Source organism: Mobula birostris, chromosome 17, assembly GCF_030028105.1.
Source record: "Mobula birostris isolate sMobBir1 chromosome 17, sMobBir1.hap1, whole genome shotgun sequence".
NCBI classification, from domain to species: domain Eukaryota; kingdom Metazoa; phylum Chordata; class Chondrichthyes; order Myliobatiformes; family Myliobatidae; genus Mobula; species Mobula birostris.
Window position 1 is genome coordinate 34408690 of NC_092386.1, and position 27262 is coordinate 34435951.

Below are 27262 nucleotides of genomic sequence, written 5' to 3' on the forward strand. Positions count from 1 at the left end.
CTCCTCTCGGTGATTGGTGGTTTCTGCACCGCTTGGCTGCGTTGCGCGGTGGCCGGTCGCAAAGTTGGGAGTTGGCGAGGACTGGTGAGTGGTGGCTTTGGGCTATTAACTTCTGGACGCCAGCAACCGTTGGTTGACCAACGTGACAGGGCGAGGCTGAGACATCCTCACAACGGGTGTCTGATCAGCCGGGGGTTTGGAGCTGCTGCTCTCGGCCCTTCCAGGAGCCATCAGGGATCGGTCCGTGATCCCAGGCACTCCAGCTGAAACGTCACGACTCCCGAAAACGTACGGCTGTGAATATAGGCCGTTTGGGTGGGACGTTGGTGATAAAATCATCTGTAAGAGGTGCAGTGAACTAATTGTCGGAATAAAATGAATTACAGTATCTCCTAAGTTAAGGACCCTCCAAGTAATTTTCCAGGATCTGTATTGGTCATCCGGCAAGTTATTTCTGCTTGTGGACGCTATTTGAATTCCTCTCCAGAACTGCTATGTTCTGTAATTAGTGCAGTTGCTTCAAAAATATAAATTGGATATTTTAGGAGTGTTGGTGTTTGCGGGAGGCTTCCATGGGCTGCAGTATTAAATTCTTGCTTGTGTCTGTATGTGCAGCAGCATGTCTTTCTATCTTTATGTTTGTACGTGTGCACAGCAGCGGAAGATTGAGTTTCATGAAACGTTATCTTGTGTGTTTATTCAGGTCTGCTCACTTTTTAATTTTTTCTGTTGTAGTTTTGGCTGATGCAATTTCCTAGGTGTATTCAGTGAGAAATGTTGTTTCTATTAGAAAATTTTTTTCTCTGTTGTGAGTGCTATGTTCTATTAAATTCATTGACAAAATCAAAAACCGTTGATAACAGCTTATTTGAATTATTCACACAATATTTGTTACTGAGCTGAAAACTCAATTGTATCAATCATAAACAGACTGATGCATTAATGGAGTGCTGTCTTTCAGATGTCATTAAACATCAGCCTGTCAATGTTAAATAAGGTTGTAAGACAAAGGAGCAAGACTAGGCCGTTTGAACTGCTGCCCCGCTATTCAACGAGACATTGGCTGATTTTCTACCACAACACCCTGGTGGCATGATACATTTAATATCCAAATTCAGTCTCTGTTTTGAATCTAATGAATGACTGACCTCACAGTTCTCCTCTGTAGAGAATTCTAAAAAAAACTGCATGGAATCTTTTTTTCTTATTTCAGGCCCAAGTTATGTACTTTTGTTTTGAGAATGTGACTCCTAGATTTTGACACCTTGGCCAGGGAAGCCATACACCCTTCTTCTAAGAACTCTTAAAATTGCACATTTCTGATGTTACTACTCATTATTTTGAAGCTGTTGATAATAGACATCCAATCTACTCCTTGTCTCCTTGTATATCAGACCAGTCATCTCATGACTAGATACCATTGTTATATAGTAACTAAAGTTATATAACTTTAGAAATACATCTCGATTGGTCAGAACCTTTTGCAAAATAAGGACAATGTAACATTTGCTTTCTAACTGCCTGCTGAGCTTGGACTTCAAAAAAACTTGTATACAAGGTCACCTTCTCCCAATTTAGAAAAGTTATCATTACATCTATTTCTGTTTTTCCAACTTAGGTCGATAACCACACATTTTTGCTGCACTTGAATCCATCTTAGCACCTTCATATTTAACAACAAGAGCTCTCTACCAAAAATGAGCCAATGCATTTGGATTAGAAATACCTAAAAAAGAGCAAATGTCATTTTGTCCCAAGGAGTCCCATTGCACATCACATCCACCTGGTGCAGTAAGCTAACTTGATCCTGATTGCCAAAGTAAGTAAATTCACAATCAAGGATATCTGTCGACTCTCCAGGATAACAGCCTAGACACCCTGCATCATGTGGAGAGCAGCAATAACTTAATTCTTAAAAGGACAGATACTGTGAGAGATAACAGGCCACCCAAACATATCACTCACTGCAGGTATTTACGCATATGAGAGCTGATTAAATTGAGCAGTGCAAGTAAGCATAAAACCTGCTCATGTTGGCTGCCAGTATACACTTGCCATTTTCAAAGCAGTAATTTTAAAACAAATTAAATGAAGTGAGTGAGTGGGATTCTTCTCCTACACATGAACAGCTGTGTGGCAAAGCATGTTCAGAGGCTGGTGAGAGTGCGGAATGAGCTGCCAGCACAAGTGGTACACGCGAGCTCCATTTCAACGTTTAAGAGAAGTTTGGGTAGGTAGCTGGATAGTAAGGATATGAAGGGTATGGTCCCGGTGCATGTTGATGGGAGTAGGCAGCTTAAATTATTTTGGCATGGACTAGATGGGCCAAAGGGCTATTTCTGTGCTATACTTCTCTATGCCTCTATATGTTCCAAGCTTAGGAGTGAATATTTTTGGCCTATTCAATTACTGTTCCTGTAAACTGCAAAATTAATTTTGAACAATTGATTTGAGAAGTAAAATCTCTGTTTTGTAACAGTAAAGAATATTAGCTGCTGTCTGAGAAAAAACTGGGATGCTTTCTCTGTTTCCTCCTCCCTCAACACAAACACTTTTGAATATGTCTTGCTATTTAAAACAAATACATTTGAAACAGCAAATTTTATAAGATTCACAGTAATTTTTTTTTCAGCTTGGCAATTTGTCCACTATGTTAACAGCTTGCTAATATTTTTGTTACAACTTGTCTTTTCTTGTTATTTTGCCTAATCTGTACTATCTCTCACATAGACAGGGATTGCATATTTGGTTCCTGTGGATGATTAACAAAAGAAAGCTGTTTGTTACGTTCATTTGTCATTGACCAGCTGGAAGTATCATTAGGCATCATAATGGAGTCTTCCAGAAATTCTGATATACAGTCAATATTACAACATGGAGATGGGCTGGTGTTTCCCTGCACTGTAGGGAGTACAGAACTACTAATGTTTTTATTGCTAGGGGAAAAGACAAGGTCAGTCTTGATAGTAAGACAGTGGTTATATATTCCTATCGGAAAAAAAAAGACAAATCAGTGATGATAAATCCTGGGTGCAATTCGTCGATCGAAAATGAGCCCTAAATATAATGCATTTACTGTGCCTCTTCAGATAGTCTGAATGACTGCAACTTTGTTGTTCTAAATTAAATTAAATTAAAGGTGGCTAATATGATAACAACAGCAATCTTAAAATTAATCAGAATTTATCATATTCTCTATTGCACTTTAACTAGTAATCTGACAACTGCTGTACTGAATACATCAATGTATAAATTGTAAAATGATTGTATCATACATATTTTGAATGTAAAAAATATAAATACTTTTGCAAAGAAAAAATTGGGAGTTATGGTGACATGGCTAATAGTGTCACAGCCTTGCAGTGACGTAGACCCATGTTTAACTCTGATCTCATTACTGTCTCTGTGGAGTCTGTATGTTCGGCCCATGGCTCTCCTGTGGTGGTTGTGGTTTCTTCACAAATTACAAAGATGTGCAGATTGGTAGGTTAGTTGCCCACTGTAAATTGCCCTTTGTGTTTGTGTGAGCGGTAGAATTGGGGGACATTAGATAAAAATGTGTGTAGAATACTAAAGGCAGTAATGTTAGGATTAGTGCAAATGTGTGGTTGATTGCTGATCTGGTTTTGGTGGTGTGTACCTGCATTATGTTTATATAAGATAACCTCTGCGATGATGAGGCTAACTTCTTGATTTAGATGACCAACTAAGCGTTCTCACACTTAACATTTGAGCATTTTAAGTTATTTTGTTTTAACAATATTTAGCAATGTACATTCTTTCTGACATAATTTATAGCAGCTTTCCACTTGGTCTTTAGATAATTTTTGCAAAGACAAGCTACCTTTTTATAAATGGGTAAATTCAAATTTTAACATTATTTTATTACAGAAAATCCTGGATGGTGCCCAGAGATGAGGGAAAACTAAGAAAATGTTGCAGTTTGTAGAGATGGTGTACCTTCTGGTTTATCTATGTACAATATGGACAATGTTCACTTCTTTCAGGTAAAAATAAGTTTCTATGCAAAGTTGAGTGTTGTATTTGATCAGCTTTGTCACCATTTGTTTTTTGCTGTTAAAAGTATAGAAATAGAAGCATGTTTTTAAATATATTACAGCTTTTAGAGGCTCAAGTGGACATAAGAAAGTCTTTGTTGCTTTGTTTGATGTTTTACATGTTATTTAACAGTGCTGGGAGAGCTTAGTGATTTCCAAGCATGTGGTGGAAAATATGTGGTTGTGAATGCCTTTATCTATAAATTTCTAATCTAATAGTTTATTGAGTAAAAGTATCACCATAGTATGAACCTGAGAGTTGTAATCTCAGTAGACCAGAGCCACCCAAATTCTTTTCCTGCTCTTTAATAATATGATTGATCACAGCAATTAGGCTGAAAAATAGCAGTTTCAGGTGCTTTAAAAATGTAACCTCTGCTGGAAAGAATGCAAAAAGAATGAGTGATGTGTAGATGATGTATTAGGTAAATTCTTTACCCAAGAACGGGATTCTTTTTATTGAAATTTGAAGTGGACAGATTTCCCTTTGATTTGAGGAGCCAAGACCAGTATAATTTGGGTAGAAAATGGATTATGAGTAAGGGATGTGCTGCGCTGCTGTTGAATGGTGAACAAGGTTCCAGGCACTGTACGATAAACACTTGTTACTATTTGTTCTTGTATGCTTAACAGATTTGTTAAGAATGAAAGAACATATTTGTCCTGATTAGTCATCGCTTCCTGGAATTCTTTGATTACACTTATTATATTGGCGGCAGAGTAGGTAGCAGTTGGCATAACGCTTTACAGCGCTGGCTGTAAGGTCCGGGATTGATTCCCACCACTCTTTGCAAGGAGTTTGTGCATTCACTCCGTGACTGCGTGGGTTTCCTTTGGATGTTCTGGTTTCCTCCTACATTCCAAAAGTTTGGGTTAGTAAGTGGTGGGCAAGATATGTTAGTGCTGGAGGTTTGGTGACACTTGTACAATCCCCGCAGATTTGATCTGACACAAATGGTGCATTTCATTAAAGATAGACTGACAAATAAATGTACATCTGACAAATAAAGCCCATCTTTAAATCATTATACCGGCTAAATACTTCTTGCCTTCACTACCAATAATGAATAGTTTCTCCCAAATTAAAATTGAAGGAATAGAGATAGCGTGGTCATTTGAATCTTCAAGCCTGTTCCTGTATTCAAAAAAATTGTGGCTTATGCCTGTGATAACATACATTTTGTGTGTGTGTTTTCCTCTCTAACTGCCATCATTTCATATCTTTCAATTTGTTCATTTATTTTTTTGTGTCTAACTGCCCTCACTAACCCGGACTGGATGAATTCATCTATACCTTTATTCTCATGGTAACCTTGCCCTCACCCTATCAGAACTATTCCCTTTGTCTTTCTTGTCCCTTCTGCAGACTCTCTGCACCTTGAAACTAACTTGTTTTTTCTTTACTGGCCCTGATGAAGATTCTTCCACCTGAAATATCAACTCTATTCCTCTTTCCCCAAATATTGTCTGACCTGCCAGGATAAACTAGTATTTTCAGTTTTTATTTCTGATTTCTGGCATGTACAGTTTATATTGATTTTTGATTTGCATATTTTCATTGTCCTTTTCATCCATTATGAGAGGAAGCATTAATTTGATATAGTGGCACTGATAATATTTGACATGCTGAACCAGGTGAACCCCAAAGGGACTGTAAACTTATAGTATATAGATTAATTTGTATATCTTAGAACCTTCTACAAAGTTAATGAGTTATTAAAGGTCTCAAGATCTCAATATTTGCTTTTATAGGAAGGACTACATAAATCAAATAAAAATCTGGTGGTGGCCCCATACTATCAGGTTTAGGAGCAGTTATTACCTTACAAACATCAGGCTCACTCTGCAAAATTGTTACTCACTTTCAAGGACTCTGCAGTTCATGTTCTCATTGTTATGTATTTGTTTATTTTTAATTTGCATAAATTATCTTCAATTGCATATTACTCCTTTGTCCGTCTTTATATGTAGGTTTTCATAACTTCTCCTGTACTTCCTTACTTTCGTGTAAATGCCTACAAGAAAATGATTCTCAAGGTAGTATTTGGTGACACGTACATACTTTAGTAAAATTACTTTGATTTTTAGACTTTGAGAAAAAGAGGAACAGTATGTTCAGAGACAATTCGTTGGCATTGTTTCCCATTTACACAATGCAGTCAAATAAATACAGTATCTAGTGTTAAGATATTGATGAGAGATTTTAAGCTATAACTAATATGGTTGTGAAAACAATTAAATTTCAGATGCTATAAAAATGAAACAGAAACAATGGGTTGGAAATAATCAGCAGGACAGGAAGAATCTATGGAAAGAGGAACAGAGTAAATGTTTCAAGTCAAATTGTTTTTGTAATTAGGTATCACGCTGTTTTACCAGAAATATTTCACTATTGTAGTGAAAGAAAGTGCAATTTAGTTCAAAATGTCTGCAGCATTTCCAGCTTTGCTCAGTGGATTATAAAACGAGCTAACTTAGATAACTTTTGATTTCTTATGAATTTTCGAAGTTAAGTGTGTAACACAGCAAGCAATGTGCTCATTTGTAATGGTTAAATTTTGTTCTATTTACTATCTGCATTCTTTCAGGATATGTGAAGCCATGCCATTGCAGTCGCAAAAGAATACAAGTAAGTAATAGTAAGGTAGCAAGTTGTAATAAAACTTAAGTTTTTTGAAATATGAATAAAAATATATCTTAAAATACTAAAACATATGTACAATTGAAAACAAGTTTGGAATAATGGAATTCAACTGTAGACTTGGACTACAGAGATATAATATTGAAAGCCTACAAAAGATCAGAAGTAAGTAACAGTCAAGTGACAAGTTGTATCAACATTTTACACTTTTTTGAAAGATGAATAAAAATATAGCAAGGTATAGAAATGGGTACCATTGAAAATTTTGAAATTGAAAAAAGTTGTAAGAGGTTTGTACATTCTTCCCATGGATTCATGGGTCTCCTGGGGTGCTTTGATTTCGTCCCACAATCCAAAGATGTACTGGTGAGTAGTAATTGTAAATTGTCTTGTGATAAGGCAAAGGTTAAATAGGTGGGTTGTTGGGCGGTGTAGCTTTTGGGCTGGAAGGGCCTGTTCTGCACTATATCCCTAAATAAATAAGTAAACAAACAAACAAACTGAATTAATAGAATTCAACTTAGAAGATTTGGACGACAGAAGTTTAATGTTGAAATCCATATAGTATTCTGCAAGATATTGAATAGGCCACAATAGGAGTAATGTGTCAGTTCTGATCACTACATATGAAAATTGTGCAGGTACTAGAAAGGTTGCTGAATAGTTTTGTGTGAACAGTCATGCAAAAGTTTTTCATGAGTAATTTGAATTAGAATGTTCTTGATAGAGTAAAAAAAAAGATAGTGACAAATGAATAGAGATGTCCAAGATCATGAGTGGTTTAAATAGAGTACATAAAGATAAGTTCTCATTAGCACGTGCTTGAAGGACCAGAGGGCACAGATTTAAAACTATTTTTATTTTTTTTTAAATTTATTTTTATTGAAGGAATGACACAATACAGAATATATAATGGATTACATTTTCCTCCATTTTGCTTTAGTATCGTACCCCCAAAACAAACCTCCCCCCACCCGCCCTCCCCAAACATATCATGGCAGCTAATATATTTACAACACAACAATTCACAAATACAAGTATGGACATTTCACAACCATACCCCCACACTACTTCAAGACGACGGCTCACACACATCTGCAACATGTCAGATGATCCAAAATACACTCATATTTACAATTCATCAACCACCCTGTGAGGTAAATTATAAGCGTGTTAAAAGGGAGGCAACTTCAAATGCCCTTAACTAGTAGGTAATTCCTTAAGACTCCCAAAATATGATAAGAAAGGTCCGCATTTCAAATAGAACTTTTTCACAGACCCCCTCAAAGTGAATTTAATCTTTTCTAATTTCAGAAAAAACATTACATCTTCTAACCAAGCAGCAGCAGTTGGGGAGTGGCAGATTTCCAAACCAGCAAAATTCTCTTACGGGCCAATAGCGATGTAAATGCAATGATATCTGACTGGCTTGCATTTAAACCCAAATCATCATCTGCCACACCAAATACAGCTATAAGCAGGCAAGGTCTCAGTGTCACCCCCAAAACCTCACTGATAATTTTAAAAACCAGTGCCCAATAGTCATCAAGCCGAGGGCATGACCAAAATGCATGTACTAAACCAGCCGGAGAGAAGGAACACCTGTCTCAGCCAGCGTCTGTCCCAGGGTATATGTCTGCAAGTCTGGCTTTACTTAAATGTACCCTGTGTAAAACTTTAAATTGTATGAGCTCCAGTCTCGCACATGAGATTTAAAATTTTAGGCAAAAGTTTCAAGGGAGAGTATAAGAGTTGGAATGCATTACCTTCAAAGGTTTTACAAACACAACCAATCTGTGGCTTTTAAAGGGAATTGGATATCTACTAATCAGGGATTTTTTTTAGAGTTGAAGGAAAAGAGGTGTTATATTTGAAGCTGGCACAGGCTTGATGGATGAATGGCCACCTCCAATGCTGTACTGACTTTAGACAAAGTATCTGTCAGTGGCCTGACAAAGGAACAAAGATGTTGGAAGAAATAAACAAAGTGGTTAGATTACCAGAGAATTGGAGTAACAATCCAGAGCCATGTTTAAATGCTACCACTGGAACTGGGAAATTTGTTAATTAAGTAATATGGAATTTAAAAAGAAAATCCAAAATCTTGTGTAATAAAAAATACATCATGTTTTCTTGTCTTTCAACCCTGTCCTTACCTTTATGTGGCCTTAGCTTCTCTCAAAAGTGGCTGAGCAAACCAATCTTTTGTATTTAATTCTATGTTGAAACACTGAAAATAAAGCTTAATGGATCTGTGATTGGTTTAGGCACCAGATTCAAACACTTTGCTCCGTATGGTTTGGAATTTGTCTAAACTGGGAGAGCAACAGACTATGCTCACTATATTGTAGCTTGCATCCAATGTCTCCTACTCCTCCATTACAATTTCTGGCTGGGTTAACTTACTAGAGGTAATTAAAATCAGAATCAGGTTTAGTATCACTGACATATGTCATGAAATTAGTTTTGTGACTGCAGTATATTGTAATACATAATTTAATAAAGCTATAAATTACAATAAGAAATATATTTTTAAAAATTAAGTAGTGCAAAGAGAGCAAAAAAATTTAGGTAATGTACACAGCTTCATTATCCATTCAGAAATCTGATGGTTAGAGGGGAAGAAGCTGTTCCAAGAGCATTGAGTGTACATCTTCAGGCTCCTGTACCACCTCCTTGTTGGTCACAATGGAAGAGGGTATGTCCTGGGTGATGGAGGTCCTAAATGATGGATGCCGCCTTTTTGGGGCATCGTCTTTTGAAGACAGCATTGATGCTGGGAAGGCTAGTGCCCATGATGGAGCTAGCTGAGTTTGAGAATTTTTGCAGCTCTTTCCTCTCCTGTGCAGTGGCCCCTCCATACCGGACGTTGATGTAACTAATTAAAATGCTCTTCATGGTACAACTGTAGAAATTTATGAGAGTCTTTGGTGTCATACCAAGTTTCATCAAACTTCTGATGAAATATAGCCACTGTTGTGTCTTCTTTGTAATATGTTGGGCCCAGGACAAATCTTCAGAGATGTTGACACCCAGGAACTTGAAACTAGTCACCCTTTCCACTGCTGATCCCTGGTGTATCTTCCCTCGACTTCCCCTTCCTGAAGTTCACAATCAGTTGCTTGGTCTTACAGACGTTGAGTGCAAGGTTGTTGTTATGACACTACTCAACCAGCTGATCTATCTCACTCCTGTGCACCATTTTTTCTCCCTCTGAAATTCTCCCAATAATAGTTGTGTGGATAGCTGTTGGATTCAGGGACTTTAATGCTCATCATTAAGAGTGGCTTATTAGCATCATCATTGTCTGAGCTTGTCTTGCCAAGTGGAATCTTTGGTATGTAATCAGTGAACTGACATGAGAGATAAACTTGCATGACCTCGTCTCAACTCATTTGCCCATTGCAGTTGCAAATGTCTGTTTGATAAAAGTGGCCATAGAATAATTTTGGAGAGACTAAGTCATCTGTATGAAAAGTGTTCTATGAATAAAGTTGTTATTATTTCACACCAAGGACACTGTTCATCATGTGCCACTCCCATGCTGCTATATGGGATAGTTTCGGAAAAGTTCAGACAGACCAACCTGAAGCTGCAATCCAACAACCCACAGAAGAGACTCATCCCAGCAAGAAGGACAAATTCAAAATGAGCTGTAGAAATAGGAGGATTCATTAACACAAGAGATTCTGCAGATACAGATGCTGGACATCCAGAACAAAAAAACACAAAATGCTGGAGGAACTCTGCAGGTCAGCCAGCATCTATAGAAATGAATAAACAATTGTTGTTTTGGGCTTTTTCATCAAGACTGGAAAGGGGGGGGTGGGTAGATTTATAAAAAGGTGGGAGGAGGGGAAGGATGACGCCAGGTGGGTGGGAAAGGTAAAGGGTTGGAGAGGAAGGAATCTTATAGGAGAGGAGAGTGAACCATGGGAGAATGGCACCAGGAAGGATGGGTGGCTGTGGTAGCAAGTCTGGGTGAGTACATGGTCAAAGAGTTGGAGAGCAGCCTGGATCACAAAGGATCGCACAGAACTGCTGAAGAGAAGCTTTAAACCTCTTCAGGTCAGGCTTATCTCGAAGAGACTTCACAGTGGAGCAACAACTCAAATAAGAGATTCTACAGATGCGGGAAATTCTGAGGAACTCAACAGGTCAGACAGCATCTATAGAAATGTATAAAAGGATGTTTCAGGCTAAGACCCTTCATCATGACTGGAAAGGACCACTTAAACTGATTATTATGATATAGAAGTATATCACTAATTCTTTATCACTAGTTGTAACTCTGGGAACTCCCTATAACCACAATAGAAGTACCTTCAGTGGGATTACAGTAGTTCCAGAAGGCAACTTGCTACTATTTCTCAAGGACAGTTAGAGGTGGACAATAAATGCTACCCTTTCCTGTGATCTTCCCATATCCACAAATGAATAAAAATAATACAAATTGCAATTGTAGAAGCAGATTTGATATACAGATCCAGAGCACTATAACTGAGCAACTAAAGATGCGTAGATGCTGAGCTTACCTGCAATGCCATCATCCCAAACATTGAAGATATTTAAAAACAGACATTTCTGGGAATACTTGGCATCTCCAGCAGCAACTGTGCAGAGAACCAAGTCCACATTTCAGGTTGAACATTCATCATCTTTGCCATCAGTATCAATAATAATTAAATACACATTATGAATATGGTTTCAATTTCATAAATTTTTTGGTATGAACAAATTTATTTTATCAAGACCTATTATATCTAATTTTCTTCCAACCCTCTGTTATGGATCAAGCCTTTTTGATATGGAAAATGAAGGGTATAATATGTTTTAGTGATTTATTCTTGGATAACTATTTCATGTCTTATAGTTGTCTAATAAATATAATTTGCCCAGGTCCCATTTTTTCAGATGCTTACAAATTATAAACTTCTTAAATACTCTGCTATCTACCTTTCCGACTTCATAGAGATTCTTAGAGATAGGATCTATAGGCAGTTAGAGAATCATGGTCTGATCAGGGACAGTCAGCATGGCTTTGTGAGGGGCAGATCGTGTCTAACAAGCCTGATAGGGTTCTTTGAGGAGGTGACCAGGCATATCGATGAGGGTAGTGCAGTGGATGTGATCTATATGGATTTTAGTAAGGCATTTGACAAGGTTCCACACGGTAGGCTTATTCAGAAAGTTAGAAGGCATGGGATCCAGGGAAGTTTGGCCAGGTGGATTCAGAATTGGCTTGCCTGCAGAAGGCAGAGGGTGGTGGTGGAGGGAGTACATTCAGATTGGAGGATTGTGACTAGTGGTGTCTCACAAGGATCTGTTCTGGGACCTCTACTTTTCGTGATTTTTATTAACGACCTGGATGTGGGGGTAGAAGGGGGGGTTGGCAAGTTTGCAGACGACACGAAGGTTGGTGGTGTTGTAGATAGTGTAGAGGATTGTCAAAGATTGCAGAGAGACATTGATAGGATGCAGAAGTGGGCTGAGAAGTGGCAGATGGAGTTCAACCCGGAGAAGTGTGAGGTGGTACACTTTGGAAGGACAAACTCCAAGGCAGAGTACAAAGTAAATGGCAGGATACTTGGTAGTGTGGAGGAGCAGAGGGATCGCGGGGTACATGTCCACAGATCCCTGAAAGTTACCTCACAGGTGGATAGGGTAGTTAAGAAAGCTTATGGGGTGTTAGCTTTCATAAGTTGAGGGATAGAGTTTAAGAGTCGCGATGTAATGATGCAGCTCTATAAAACTCTGGTTAGGCCACACTTGGAGTACTGTGTCCAGTTCTGGTCACCTCACTATAGGAAGGATGTGGAAGCATTGGAAAGGGTACAGAGGAGATTTACCAGGATGCTGCCTGGTTTAGAAAGTATGCATTATGATCAGAGATTAAGGGAGCTAGGGCTTTACTCTTTGGAGAGAAGGAGGATGAGAGGAGACATGATAGAAGTGTACAAGATAATAAGAGGAATAGATAGAGTGGATAGCCAGCGCCTCTTCCCCAGGGCACCACTGCTCAATACAAGAGGACATGGCTTTAAGGTAAGGGGTGGGAAGTTCAAGGGGGATATTAGAGGAAGGTTTTTTACTCAGAGAGTGGTTGGTGTGTGGAAAGCACTGCCTGAGTCAGTGGTGGAGGCATATACACTAGTGAAGTTTAAGAGACTACTAGACAGGTATATAGAGGAATCTAAGGTGGAGGCTTATATGGGAGGCAGGGTTTGAGGGTCAGCACAACATTGTGGGCTGAAGGGCCTGTACTGTGCTGTACTATTCTATGTTCTATATCCAACTGATATCAGGGAAAAAAATTTTAGGTTTAAACCCTTATCAGAAGGGTTTAACAGCAATTATTTATGATATGATTATGCAAATACAGCCAGGTATATCTGATAAAATTAAGAATGAATGGGAAAGGGAACTTCAACTTCACTTACCTATAGAGAAATGGGAGAAAATTTTTCAATTAGTTAACTTTTCCTCTATATGTGCTAAACATATGTTGATACAAGTTAAGGTGGTGCATAAGGCCCACATGATAGACTAGCTCGTTTTTACTCTCATATGAGTCCTGTTTGTGACAGATGTCATTCTGAGGCAGCTTCTTTGACTTATATGTTCTAGTCTTGCCCTTTTTTTGGAAAAATTTTGGAAAGACATCTTTGATATTATTTCAACAGTTTTGCGTATTGATTTACAACCTCATCCTATTACCACAATTTTTGGTGTACCAATGATACTTTCTCTCGCGCTCTCGCTTGCTTTCTCTCTCTTGCTTTCTCTCTCGTGCTCTTGCTTGCTTTTCTCTCTCTCTCTCTCTCTCTCTCTTTCTTGCTTTTCTTTCTCTCGCTCGCTCTGAAAAATATTGATTTCCGTGATATTGTATATAATTTGCGGGCATCAGGGAGCCACTATTAATATGTGGGAGACTCCCGGAACTTCCGGGATAGGTGGGATGTCTGTGATTCTTTTTACATTATATGTCATTGAGTTGGATGATGGAATTGATGGCTTTGTGGCAAAGATTGCGGACGATATCAAGATAGTTCAAGGATAGCTGGTTTTGAGGAAGTAGAGAGGATGTGTTGGGAAATGTATGGTCTTGCATTTTGGAAGAAGAAATAAAAGGGAAAACTGTTTTCTACATAGAGAGAAAATTAAAAATCTGAGGTTTAATAGGATTTGGGAATCCTTGTGCAGGATTCCTTACAGATTAATTTGCAAGTTGAGTAGGTGGGTGAGGAAGGCAAATGCGATGTTAGCATTCATTTCAAGAGGGCCAGAATGTAAAAGCAAGGATGTAATATTGAGGCTATATAAAGCACTGGTGAGGCCTCACTTGTTTTATTGTGAGCAGTTTTGGGCCTCTTATCTAAGAAAGAATGTGCTGACATTGGAGAAGGTTCAAAGAGGTTCACGAAAAAGATTCGGGGATTGAAAGACTTATCATATGAAGAGTGTTTGATGGCTCTGGGCCTGTACTCACTGGAAACTCATTGAAACCTATTGAATGGCTGAAAGGCATCAATAGAGTGGATGTGGAGAGGATGTTTCCTAAGATGGAGGGGTATAGACAAGAGAACACAGCCTCAGAATAGAGGGATGTTCTTTTAGAATAGAGCTGAGGAATTTGTTGTCACAGGTGGCTGTGGGGGCCAAGTAATTGGGTCTGTTTAAGGTAGAGGTTGATAGAAGCAGGTGATTGGGGCTGAGAGGGAAAGTTGATCAGACATGATGAAATGGCAAAGCAGACTCATTGGGCCAAATGGCCTAATTCTGGTCCTGTATCTTATGGTCTTATCTTCTTTGAAATTACAGCAAAATATGTGCTAATGCAGTACAGTAACAATTGATAATTATCATATAAATTCAGACTACAAAGTAAATGTACTATTAAAGTACATACTTTATGTCACCATACAGTACCCTGAGATTTGTGTTCTTGCGGTAAGTACAAAGAAACACTATAGAATCAGTGAAAAACTGCAAGCGAATAATGACGGGGGGGGGGGGACAACCAGTGTGCAAAAGACAACATACTGTGTAAATACAAAAAAGAAAAAAACAATATTAATAATAAGTAATAAATATTGAGTGTAGGCACTGGCCAAGTGGTTAAGGCAATGGACTAGCGACCTGAAGGTCGTGAGTTCGAGCCCCAGCCGAGCCAACATATTGTGTCCTTGAGCAAGGCACTTAATCACACATTGCTCTGTGACGACACTGGTGCCAAGCTGTATGGGTCCTAATGTCCTTCCCTTGGACAACATTGGTGTCGTGGAGAGGGGAGACTTGCAGCATGGGCAACTGCTGGTCTTCCATACAACCTTGCCCAGGCCTGCGCCCTGGAGAGTGAAGATTTTCCAGGCGCAGATCCATGGTCTCGCAAGACTAACGGATGCCTTTACTTTAATAAATATGGAGAATAAGAGTTGTAGAGTTCTCGAAAGTGAGTCTATAGTAGATTGTGGAATCAGTGCAGTATTAGGTGAGTGAAGTTGTCCTCTCTGGATCAGGAGCCTGATATTTGAGGGCTAATAAATGTTCCTGAACCTGGTGGTGTAGGACTGAAGGCTCTTGTACCTCCTTCCCAATGGCAGTGGCAAGAAGAGAGCGTGGCCATGGATGGTAGGGATCCTTGATGAAGGATGCTGCTTTCCTGCGACAGTGCTTCTTTGTAGGTGTGCTCAGTGGAGGGGAGGGCTTTTCTGTGATCATGGATCTTGGAATAAACTTTTTACCCAATGGAACAGCAACCAGTATTCTGTGTTATGCAACTTCTCACATTTCAAATGGTACAGTGGGAGATGCACACAATGGGACATTAAGAGCCATGGGAGATAGAAACATTAATTTTGAGTGTTTCAGGAAATGCAAATATTCCACCCTGCATACTCATCGGATAATGGCCAAAAGTATAGTAGAATATAGTGGTTATGTCACTGGACTAATAGTCAAAGTCCTGGATCATTGATCTGAGACACAAGTTTGAATTCCACTTTACCAGCTGGGTAATTTAGATCCAATTAAATCCCCCAGCTGGGAAATTTAAATCCTCTTTTCGCTACTACTATCAGGCATGAGGCGCAGTTGCCTTAGGTCGTATGTCACCAGGTAAAGGAACAGTTATTATCCTACAACCATCAGGCTTCTCAACTGGTATGGAGAACTATTCACACCTACTATTCTGAAATGATTCTACAACCTATCAACTCACTCTCAAGGTCTTTTGACAACACATGTTGTCAGCATTATTTTTGTTTGCACTGTCTTTTGCACATTGGTATTTGTTAGTCTTTGTTTATGTATAATTTTTTGATAAAATTATACTGTATATTTTCATGTAAATGCCTGCAAGAAGATGAATTTAAAGGAGGTATATGATATAGTAATATATTCAATACATTTCGATAATAAATTTAGTTTGAACTTTGAAGTAATTAAATTAACCTGAAATTAAAATAAGCAAGTCTCCAAAACAAGCTAAGTATCATTAAAAATGTACAAAGTTTATTAATGTTCTGCAGGGGAGAAAATCCCCGACCTGTATGTGACTCCAGCCTCTCAAAAGAAGTTGACCTTTAACCTCAACCTCCACTCAGAGGCAGTTATGACTAGTCAATAGATGCTGGCATTGGCTGCATCATCCATATTCTGTGAATGAATAAACAAGAAAAGCAAAGCTGGATTATTTTAGCTCTCTTTAGAAAGTTGTTTCAGTTTTTCTGTCGAAAGATTGTATTTACTATTTGACAAAAAAAGATTAACATAAGAATAAGGAAGAATGTAAAAGAACGAGAGAAAAAATTTATTTGATAGGGGAACAGGGCAGGAATAGGAATTTTACAAATTAATTTACTATTTTAATCTTCCATTATGAAAGTTGCTTAGTGTGTTAGAAGTTTGTCATCTCTCGTAAAGCTTATCATTATTTTTATCATCATACATAGAGTTATATAGCACAAAAATCTTAAATTTAACATGAATTGAGCATGTCAAGGAAAAACTTCATATGATTTCTTCTTTTTTTCTGTGTTCCCTGTAGTTTGTTTCAAGTTTTGTGGAATTCAATTTCATACTCTTCCGTCTTCTATCTTTTGGTCACCTACGTACAGGAAAAATGTAACTAAGGTTGAAGAAGTACAGAGAAAGTTTGCAGGGATGTTGCCAGGTCTGGAGGACCTGAGTTATAAGGAAAGATTGAATAGATTAGGACTTTACTCCTTGGAACATGGAAGATTGAGAGGAGATTTGATGGAGGTATAAAAAATTACGAGGGGTATAGAACAGTTAAATGCAAGCAGGCTTTTTCCATTGAGGTTGGGTGGGCCTACAACTAGAGGTCATGGGTTAAGGGTGGAAGATGGAAAGTTTAAGGGGAAACTTCTTCACTCAGAGGGCCATGAAAGCATGGAACAAGCTGCCAGCACAAGTGGTGCATATGAGTTCTATTTTAGCATTTAAGAGAAGTTTGGATAGGTACATGAATGGTAGGGGAATGGAGGGGTGTGGTCCTGGTGCAGGTCAATGGGAATAGGCAGTTTAAGTACTTTGGAACTGACAGGATGGGCCGAAGGGCCTGTTTCTATGCTGTGGTGTTTCTCTGCTACTTGCTTAGCCGTATATTTACAGGTTTAGTACCTGTCATGTGCTGATAAAGCAATTTTCTCTAAAAGTTCACTGTTGACTTACGAGTTGTACTCGAAGGTAAATTTTCTAGAATGTTCTGTAAGGTGGATAGGAAGAAATTGATTCCATAATTTGTTTTAAAAATGTTATTGTTTTGATTTACAAGGTAATATTGTAAATATATTTTATTTATGAATTAAACAGCAAATATTTTGCAATCAAGACCTTGCTGGGAATATGAAGAATACAGCATTGTAAGAGAATGTAGACCTTGCACTGATTACGAAAAGGTATTGTATGTGTGTGTGTGTGTGTGTGTGTGTGTGTGTGTGTAATATTCAAATACCTTTTGTACTTGAGTAGTGGAATGATAAGTTTTCTATGAGTGGATATTCTAAACTGACATCTGAAAAATAGGGATATTGTATCATGATGATATACAGCTTTAATTAACCAATTTGTTACCAATGGTTCTTTATACTGTTTGGAACATTGTACAAAACAGCAGTTTCCCAAATCATTATTGGCTGTTGAAATATTGGTGAAGATAAATAATTACTGCTTTTGCTTGTGCTCAAATACAACTAAGCTTGATATGAGCACCAAAGTGCTTGGTTAAATATGTCGTGTTGTAGGCCCTGATGCAGGTTTTAACCTGAAAGTCAGCAATTCCTTTCCTCCCACAGACATTGCATGATTTGTTTAGTTCCTCCAGCAAATTGTTTCTTGCTCCTGATTCCGGTGTATGTAGGCTTTTAACTCTGTCAATCTGCTGTTAGCTTCATGAAAATTTTATCTGATTGTTTAGCTGGTCTGAGGTACATTGATTAACAGTGGTTTTCTTTCCTTTTTGTTTTTCTTCAAATACTCATTGACTTAACATTCTAATTTACATTTCTTTCTTGGTTGTTTTTTTGCCTCCCATTCAACATCACCTAAAAAAGATATTAAAATTAACCCTTTGGGGAGGGATCTTGTTTAACGATAATTGTCTGCCATGTTTTCTACAGTGCAATAGAAGTGAACTTTTAAAATTACTTAATTCACTACGAAGTTTTTTTGGCATGCAGATATCATGAAAGACACTACTTGTTCAGTCTTTTCAGAACAGTAGAGTTAAAGTTTTATTTCATACTCCCTTCAGTATCTGAAAAACTTTGGAATCAGATCTGTAGGTAACAGCCAACTGAAAAATGGAATGTGAATGAAAATATGTGAACAAAGATGAACAGGTAGAAAGATTGCACGTTGCCTTAAAGGTTTACTCTTACACAAAGATTGAACATAAAGGTGTGTATTTCCTGACGTTAGCTACATTAATTGTACCATCATGAAATAGTACAAAATTGTAGCATTATGCATGCAGCGCTTAGACAATCCAATCCCAATCAGAAAGGTAGGATTTTGAATCCCAACTCGTCTGTCTATTAAAATTTTAGTGCTTTTCTACATGTGTTGCTCCATTGTTCATTTCTAAGAAAAGGTCCCTGTTTCAAGACATTATTTTTTTTCTCTCTCCATAGATGCTATTTGACTGGCTGAATTCTTCCAGCTTTTATGTTTTTGTTTCAGATTCCAGTGTCTGCAGTTCATTCAGTTTTCTGATCGACTGCTGTTTCTGGTTATGCAAAAAAAGTGTAAGATTAGCAGAGAAAAATGTGATATTGGACAAATACACTATTTTCTTCTTGTTAACTGCATGTGGTAAAACCTAGATCTGTTCTGATGAACACTGGTGAAACAAATAATGAAATTAGAAACAGATTTAAATATAAATCTAGTGTTCATTGAGAAAACACACAGTTTACAAATGTGTAACAAGCCTGCAATAAGTTCCAGAAACCATATTCTAAGGAATCCAATTTTTTTCGTCTAGGTTTTTGATTGTTTTTGGTTTAACAAAGTAATGTATTGTGCTTTTAAAATCTTACTGCTATTCCATAACCTATTATCTAATATTATGCAGACTGTGCATCCTGAATGTAGGTTTACTGGTTTTATTGAAGAGGTAAAGTGTGCAGAAGACCAGAGGTATAGAAGGTAAGGCGGCTCAAAGTTTCAGTCCAGTTGGTGTGCTAGTTTGTTTTAAGTAAGGTATCACATTTGAAAGCCATCTTAATCATTTTTTTATATTGCATCCTAATGCTATTTGAATTTCTGATTTGGTGCCAAGCTCCAATTTCTTTATTGTTTTGTTATATTTGATGTTTCAGCAGAGTTTACAACATTTAAATTGCAACCACACATATGTCATCCTTGTTATACATCATGTAGTGGGAGAGAATCCATATCCAATTGCTATAAATCCTCTTTCTTGGCTGGGTGTTACTTGCATGCTTCTATTGTATGTTCTTAACTTAATAGTCATTGGTAACTTTGGATTTTACATATTGCTGTTGGATAACTGGAATATAAAATAAATGTTAAATTTACGGTATATTGCAAGTCATCATTATCCGGGAGGCTTAGTGATACTAAGTCTTACTGTTGATAACCTGGGTGGTGGGCTGGAGATAAGTCTCTACCAAAGCAAGTGTAAAGTTTCTCTTTCCTCTGCTAGCCTGCAGGTCACCTTTGGGCAAGGTGTAGTATCTGCTTAGCCCCCCCCCCCCCCCCCCCCCCCCCCCCCATCCAGGTCACGTGAAACCATGGGAACAGGTGTGGATGGTTGTATGAGCGGCTGGTGCATATCACAAGTCCTGGTTATGCAACCACTGACTGACACCAGGCAGACAATCTCTGAAGAGTAATGATAATGGTTGATAAGAGCACTGATAATGGCAACCTGTGTTGTAAAGATACTGCCCAGAAGAAGGTAATGGCGAACTGCTTCTGGAGAAAAATTTGCCAAGAACAATCGTAGTCATGGAACCAGGATCGCCTACATCAGTGGTCTCCAACCTCCGGGCCGCGGACTGATACTGATCCGTGAAGCATGCAGGGGTGCCGTGGTAGCTGGGACGCACCCAGCACATCTTTAAGAAAAATGCCAAAATAAACAAGCTAATTAATTAGGTGCCACCACTGGGTGCATCCCAGCCTCTGCGGCACCCCTGGATGCTTCGCGGATCGGTATCGGTCCACAGCCCGGAGGTTGGGGACCACTGGCCTACATCATATAAAATGGCTCATAACGATGATGGCTATTGGTAACAAAAAGATACCAAGAATGCAGTGAAGCACAGTGATCATACCTTCCATGAATACACCAATTCCCATGTTTGTTTCACCTTACTTTATGCATTTCAACTTGTTAAAACAGTTTAGATTTGCTTTTGAATGACTGCAGTCTTACAAAGAAGATATTGACTATCTTTGGACATCTTCCACTATCCATCAAACACAGCTATGCATATACCTAACTTGTTTTGGCTGTAAAGCTACCACAATCCCGAACACTAATGTTACTGATCCAGACTCTCAGCACGCACATAGTCCATGCTGCAGTCCCAGCTCCAAATGCACACCAATCTTCATACCCTGGCTTGGGTCACATTACTTGCCATACATCAATTGTTTTTTTAACTAACTTAAAACACTGGTGATTACAGGAAAGTTACTTGGAAAGTTACATAAATAGAAATAACATGCAAAATGGGTGTAAGTTTATACACATTGGTGAATAATAGATATTAGCTAACAAAAAAAAGACCCAAGTTCCTCACCCCAGCTGCACACCAACTATTGATATTTCACTCCTTGCAATTGCAAGACACCTAATGCGTGATATACAGGATTTAATAGCCAACATTGGGGAGGGTCCTGGAGGAATATTCAACGTTTACCAATAATCCCACTAATACTGGTTTGACGTCACAAGAATGCTGATCCACACATTGTAAGTTAGTGTGTAATGAAGACTTGTTTGATCATCATCTGTTCCAGTTCATGATCCTGTTCTGATTTACGAGCATGAAGCCATGATACTTAAGTGGGTCTGGAGTCAATCTTCATTCCAAGGGCCACACCTCCTTCCTTTGTGCTACCATCTCTCTAGATCTTCCCTGTCAGTGGAATAGGAGGTTCCTAGCAATTGTAATAGAGAATCAGGCACATTGAAAGTAAGGAATGCACCATAAGTGCAACTATATCAGACTGTCACTTGAAATAGACTGTGGAACGGTTTTCCCAGTTTCCATAGAAGTGCATGAGGAGGAATTTGCAAGTTTAATTGCGTGGGAACAACTTTGCCATGCTTGATTCTGATGCCTAGCGATGCCAAGTGATCCATCCAGTTATATTCCTTCTCTGTTTAAATGTAGTAGTATTGGTTCAACTGAGTAAATGCTTAATAGTCAACCACATGAGTCTGGAATCATATGAAGACCAGACCTGGTAAGAGTGGCATTTTCCTTCCCTTAAAGGCATTAATGAACCAGATGGAGTTTTAGGGATAATCCAGTAGCTTTCACGTACAGACTAGTTGGGGTTTTATTCCTAATTCAGTTTATTTACGAAATGTAAATTCTACAGCTGCTTTGGTGGGATTTGATCCTGATTCTGTGGATTACAAGTCATATAACTGAACTACTATGTCATGCCTTTACCCATTACGTGCATGGTCTGATGCTGTACCGTAAAGGTAAATGGGAAATTGTGAACCCAAATGAAATATTCAGAATACGGTATTTCTGTATAGTACACCCCCTTTCAGTTTTTGACCATTAAAAACAAAAGTAGTTAATTTACATAATGTTGTGAATCATGCTTTATCATTTCTCATCTTTATAGATATTCCTTTCTTCATACCTTTATCTTCTTGGAGATGTACATGTTGGGTTAATATTGGTAGCTAGATTCAGAGCAGTTAACTTGGTATAGATAGGGAGTGTTCCTGAATGTCAAAGCCATTTAGTAGCAGAGCTATCTGTTGAGCAGATTGACTCAGCTTTTAGCTTGTCCAGTCTTTCTAAGATCTGTCTTTTTTTGTTCTTTAAAAAGGTTAACTGAGACTTGGTTCTTTGTGATTAAACAGGGAAATCATTGGATGTAATATTTCAAATGGTTATACCTAGGAGTTATATTTCCTGGTATTTATGTCTCGATTTCACTGCTCAGATTTTGAGTTGTTTATAGACAGAAGGCCAATCAGTCCCTCCAAGCTTATTTAATAAGATTGTAGCTGATAAGTTTGTAACCTCTGCTGATCCAATTGTTCTACATGATGAAAGTAGAAAAACATGCTGTATGGTAGACTGTCATACATTTCACTACTATCTGATTTCTATATAAGAACCATTAATTTATATAAGTGCCATTAATTTAACAATTCTCTTTAATGTTAGATGCAAGGTATGTATTAAAAATACTAAACTTTGATTTTTGCTTAAGCTTGTTTTCACTTTGACCCTAGCTGTCGTTCAGCTGAATTGGAGGAACTGAAGTTCTGGAAGTTTGAAGGAATTGTTGTTTTGATGGGTGTAATCTTTGCCATTATTGTTACTTTCCGTCAAAGGACCTTAGACAGACGTGCAGAGCAAAAAGTGCGACGACAACTTGAAGAGTTGTAATTTCACAACAGTTACTAACATTTGTGTTTGCACCCAAAGTAGTTCAGATTGCTTTTCAAATTAATGTTATTTTGAATTGGTGATCTTTAGTGTTCTATCCATTTTTACATTCAATATCCACCTGTAAATATAGGAAAAATAGATTTTGACGTACTTAAATTTGTTTTCAATGCAGTCATAAATATTAGGGTGTAATTATCTTTTGTGGTTAGACAATACATTTCTATAATATTTATATGAAGAGATAAATTGTAATATAAAAATCTATTTATATAGGCAGTATAAAATGAAAGAGAATAGTCTATTCAGTCTGTTCAGTTCCTTATTTTGTTAGCTATTAGGAAATGTGATTAATAGTACTTTTTACATATATCTATAAAAGTCAGTGTTCTTGTACTGATTCCAGTATAAAGTTCTTGTGTTACTGTTATTTTTTGTACTTTGAACTGAATTTGCCTGTTTATATTCCACCTCACCTGCCACAATTCTCCCTTTCCCCCATCCCAAGAAGAAAAAGAAATCTACATCTAAATAGTGTAATAAAAAGCAAGATAAGTCATCTCAAAATTTGTTTACAGAGAATAATATTCTGAAGAAATAAAGTGCAAAACTCATAATTTCTTTAAATAAGGTTACTCTGCATTTAAAAAAAATCTTCCTTGAATCTTCAGATTAGTTGAGCTTGTTGAGAATTTGATCAGGTAGTCCACAATGTAAAACAATCCTTCTTCCCTCTTTAGGTTGCAAGTGAGGGACTAAAGAAAAATTTTGCTTTTCAACGTTTTCAATGAAAAATGTACACAGTCTAGTTTTTTTACGTTGCTCCACAGATTGAATACAGTTGTATTCTTCTCAATGTAAATGCTTTTGAGAATGCATTAACACTAAAATAATAATAACTGATTTTTTTGAAGTATACAGGTAATTTCTTACATTTCTCCCTTTTTTGGCCTTAGAATCTCCCTGAACAAACATACCAGTCCCATTACCCCAATTTGCACAATTTATTTTCTGGCACCTGCCTATCAATTCCTGTTATCCTACTGCCACTGATCTAAACAAGGGGCAAATTACAGTGGGCAATTTATCTATCAGTACAACTTTGTGACGTGGAGGAAAGAGGATGAAGCTGTGCAGTTACAGGTAACATTCCAACCTTCTCACGGACAGCATTTGAGGTTGGCATTGAACTTAATACGCTATAGCAGTGCAGCATCAGCCCTACCTCATATATACCCCACATAGTGATTACAAATAAAACACAATATGCTGGAAATACTTAACAGGTCAGGGTGAATTTGTTAATATTTTAAGTTGATCGTCTTTCAAAAACTACAAGAGTCAGCAAAAGCAAGTTTCAAGATGCAGGAGAGTGGAGCGGGAAGAGGTGAGAACAAAAGAGAGAGTCTATGAAGGCAGGTGGTGGTAGAGTAGCCATGAAGGAAGGTGATTTACTGGGAAAAAAAAAGTTTGTCTAGAGAGGGAGTAAATACAGAATAACATTACGAAATTGTTAAATTCAGAAGGTTATAATATACCTCAACCTTCATTTAATTTCAGTACAACAATTTTGAAGTTGAGGACAAAAATGAGGCAAATGAAATGACAGGTAACTACAAACTCAGGTCATGTTTTCAGACTGAATATATATTTTTCACAAAGTGGTCATTCTCTTTTTGAAATAAAGGAAACAACATTGTGAGTAGTGAGTACAGTATACAAAAATGAAAGTACAAGTTACTGCCTCATGGAAAGGGTATTTGGAGTACTGAGTGACAGAGAGGGAGGTACAGCAATGCCTGAGGTAGCAAGGTAAGATACTGACAGAAATAGAGTGAGTAAATATTGGTAGAGATGGAAGAGTGAATCACAGTGAAACAGTCCTTTAGAAGATGCTTTTGGTGAAAGCATGGTGCAGTTGCTAGAAAATTGAAAGTAATAAATAAAAAGGATTTTAGAGGAAAAGTGAGGATAACTCTCCTCCTGAATTAGGGAATGGGGAAAGATTAACTGTATATTGAAGATTTTGTTCATTTGATTTAATTATTGTATAATACAAGTCAAGCTGATTTTATGTGTCCAGAACCTTATCTAAAAAGTGCTTTATAATTTACTTATTGGATACTTCATGCAGTGACAATGAATGAAGATTAATAATGTTGAGGAAAAGTGGCTATTTCTCTTGCTCAGTATTATGGCCACAGAGTGCATTACTGCCAGCAGTATAACTCAAATCTACTCTGCAATACCACAGCTCCCATCAGTGGCATAGTATATGGATATTGAAGCACTAGTCAAAATACATCCAATTTGCTATATAGTAAAGGGATTCATCCTTTGCTTCATCCTCCTGTACTCTTTGCCTTCGTACCTTTGCAGTGAAAAAGGGAACTGGGAATTCAGCTATGGCCACAGATTATGCATGAAATGAATAACAGGCTTTTAAAAAATTATATCTTGGACAAAAGAATCAATTTCAATTCATAACCATAAACAAACCCAAATGCGCCTCTAAAGGTCAACACGGTCACCTATTATTTACCTTTTTAAAAGCTGTTGTTTTTTTTTATTCAATGAATTTTTTCAAAGTAAATTACTTTCAAAGTAGATATATGTCATCACATACTACCTTGAGATTAATTTTCTTGTAGTAAATAGAATGAAACACAATAGAATCAACACAGATGGACAAACACTAATATGTGAAAGAGAAACTCTGCAAATACAAAAAGACAAAAAAAACCCAAACAATAAATATCAAGAATATGAGTTGTGGAATCTTTGAAAGTGAGTCCATAGTTGTGGAATCACTTCAGTGTTGGGTTCAATGAAGTTATTACTTCTGGATCAAGACCCTGATGGATGAGGGGAAATAACTGTTCCCAAGCCTGGTGGTGTGGGACCTGAGCTTCCTATACCTCCTTCCTGATGGCCTGGATGGTGGAGCACCTTGATGATAGAACTGCTTTCCTGCGACAGCACTTATAGGTGTGCTCAATAGCAGAGAGGGCTTTGCCTGCAATGGGCTAGGTTGTGGGCTTTTCCACTTGCAGGCATTGGTGTTTCCATATGAGAAGGTGATGCAGCCAGTCAGTATACTCTCCACTGCACATCTATAGAAGTTTATCAGAATTTTAGATGACATGCCAAATCTTTTCAAGCTTCTTAGAAAGTAGAGGCACTGCTGTGCCTTCTTTGTAATGGAAGTTACATGCTGGATCCAGGACAGATCCTCTGAAATTATAACGCCACGGAATTTAAAGGTGCTGACCATCTCTACCTCTGATCCCCTGATGAGAACTGACTCATGGACCTCCGGTTTCCTCCTCCTGTAGTCAATGATCAGTTCTTTGGTTTTACTGACACTGTGTGAGAGGTTGCCATTGTGGCATCATTCACTCTCCCTCATATTCATCACCACCTTTAATTCAGCCCACAACAGTTGTGTTGTCAGCAAACTTAAATAGAGCATTGAAGCTGCACTTAGTCTCACAGTGATAAGTATAAAGCAAATGATTATTTCAATTAAAATTTCTAATTTTGAATTTTATAGCTCTGAGTGACAATCCTAATGGTGTGCTGGTTCTTCTGTAACTTTGTGCTATGGAATGAGATTTACTTTCTTTCAGGTACAACATTCATCAAACCCAAAATTTACTGGTCATATAATCCCATCTACAGACTTTATGTATTTAAATACATTTTGCAAGGGTGAAACTGGGATTCACATTTAATCCTTAATCTTAAATTACATTATTAATGTATGTAGAAAAAATGGACAAGCTTGCTTGAGGTCAACTGCTTTTATAATCTCAATCCTAAATTTCAATGAACCTATCTTTAATTGTTGCAAGTTTTTAAAAAAACTTGGAATTCATAAACTAAAAGCTGAAAAAAACTGAAAAATGAAAATACTGCAAATGCTGGTAATCTGATATGAATTCATCATGTCGCTTTTGATAAGTAGCTTTCAATCTGAAAATTTAATTCTATTTCTCTTTGCACAGATTCTGCCTGGTCTGACAAGTATTTCCAGCATTTTCTGACTTAAAATTTTGTACTTAGATAAACAACTTTTTGTTCATCTTAGGTTGATTTTCCCTCTTGCTTGAAGGTACCGAATAATGAAGGTACTGGAAATATAGATCAGATCAGGTAGAATTTGTAAAGATTTAAAACAGCTAACATTTTAGGTCAATGACCTTTAATTACTGGTTATTAAAATGTTCAAGCTTTGTTGTGTTCCTGAGATGGTACAAGTTAGTTATTTATTATCCTATCATTACAGTCAAAATATAATTCACACCCCTGTTTTAAGAGGTCTTAGAAATCCTTGCTGTGACTTGGAAGGAAATATGGAAAAGAAAGTTTGATTTTAAATAGTTTAAACAGAGCTATTGTAATTGGAAGTTTGTTCCGAG

At 37.6% G+C, this 27262-nt stretch overlaps 1 protein-coding gene across 2 annotated transcripts; it reads left to right on the forward strand.

Annotated features, from left to right (window-relative positions):
- Nucleotides 1-26408, forward strand: LOC140211600 (protein JTB-like). 2 transcript variants are annotated; one of them, XM_072281493.1, is made up of 6 exons: nucleotides 1-84; nucleotides 3892-4007; nucleotides 6647-6687; nucleotides 17536-17621; nucleotides 19298-19371; nucleotides 22685-26408. In XM_072281493.1, exons 2-6 carry the CDS (start codon nucleotides 3934-3936, stop codon nucleotides 22839-22841), a joined length of 432 nt encoding a protein of 143 aa, XP_072137594.1. In that variant the 5' UTR covers nucleotides 1-84; nucleotides 3892-3933; the 3' UTR covers nucleotides 22842-26408. The 2 variants fall into 2 exon arrangements, with proteins under 2 accessions (XP_072137594.1, XP_072137595.1); XM_072281494.1 differs by lacking the exon at nucleotides 1-84 and adding an exon at nucleotides 121-348.
- Nucleotides 26409-27262: the final 854 nt, after the last annotated feature.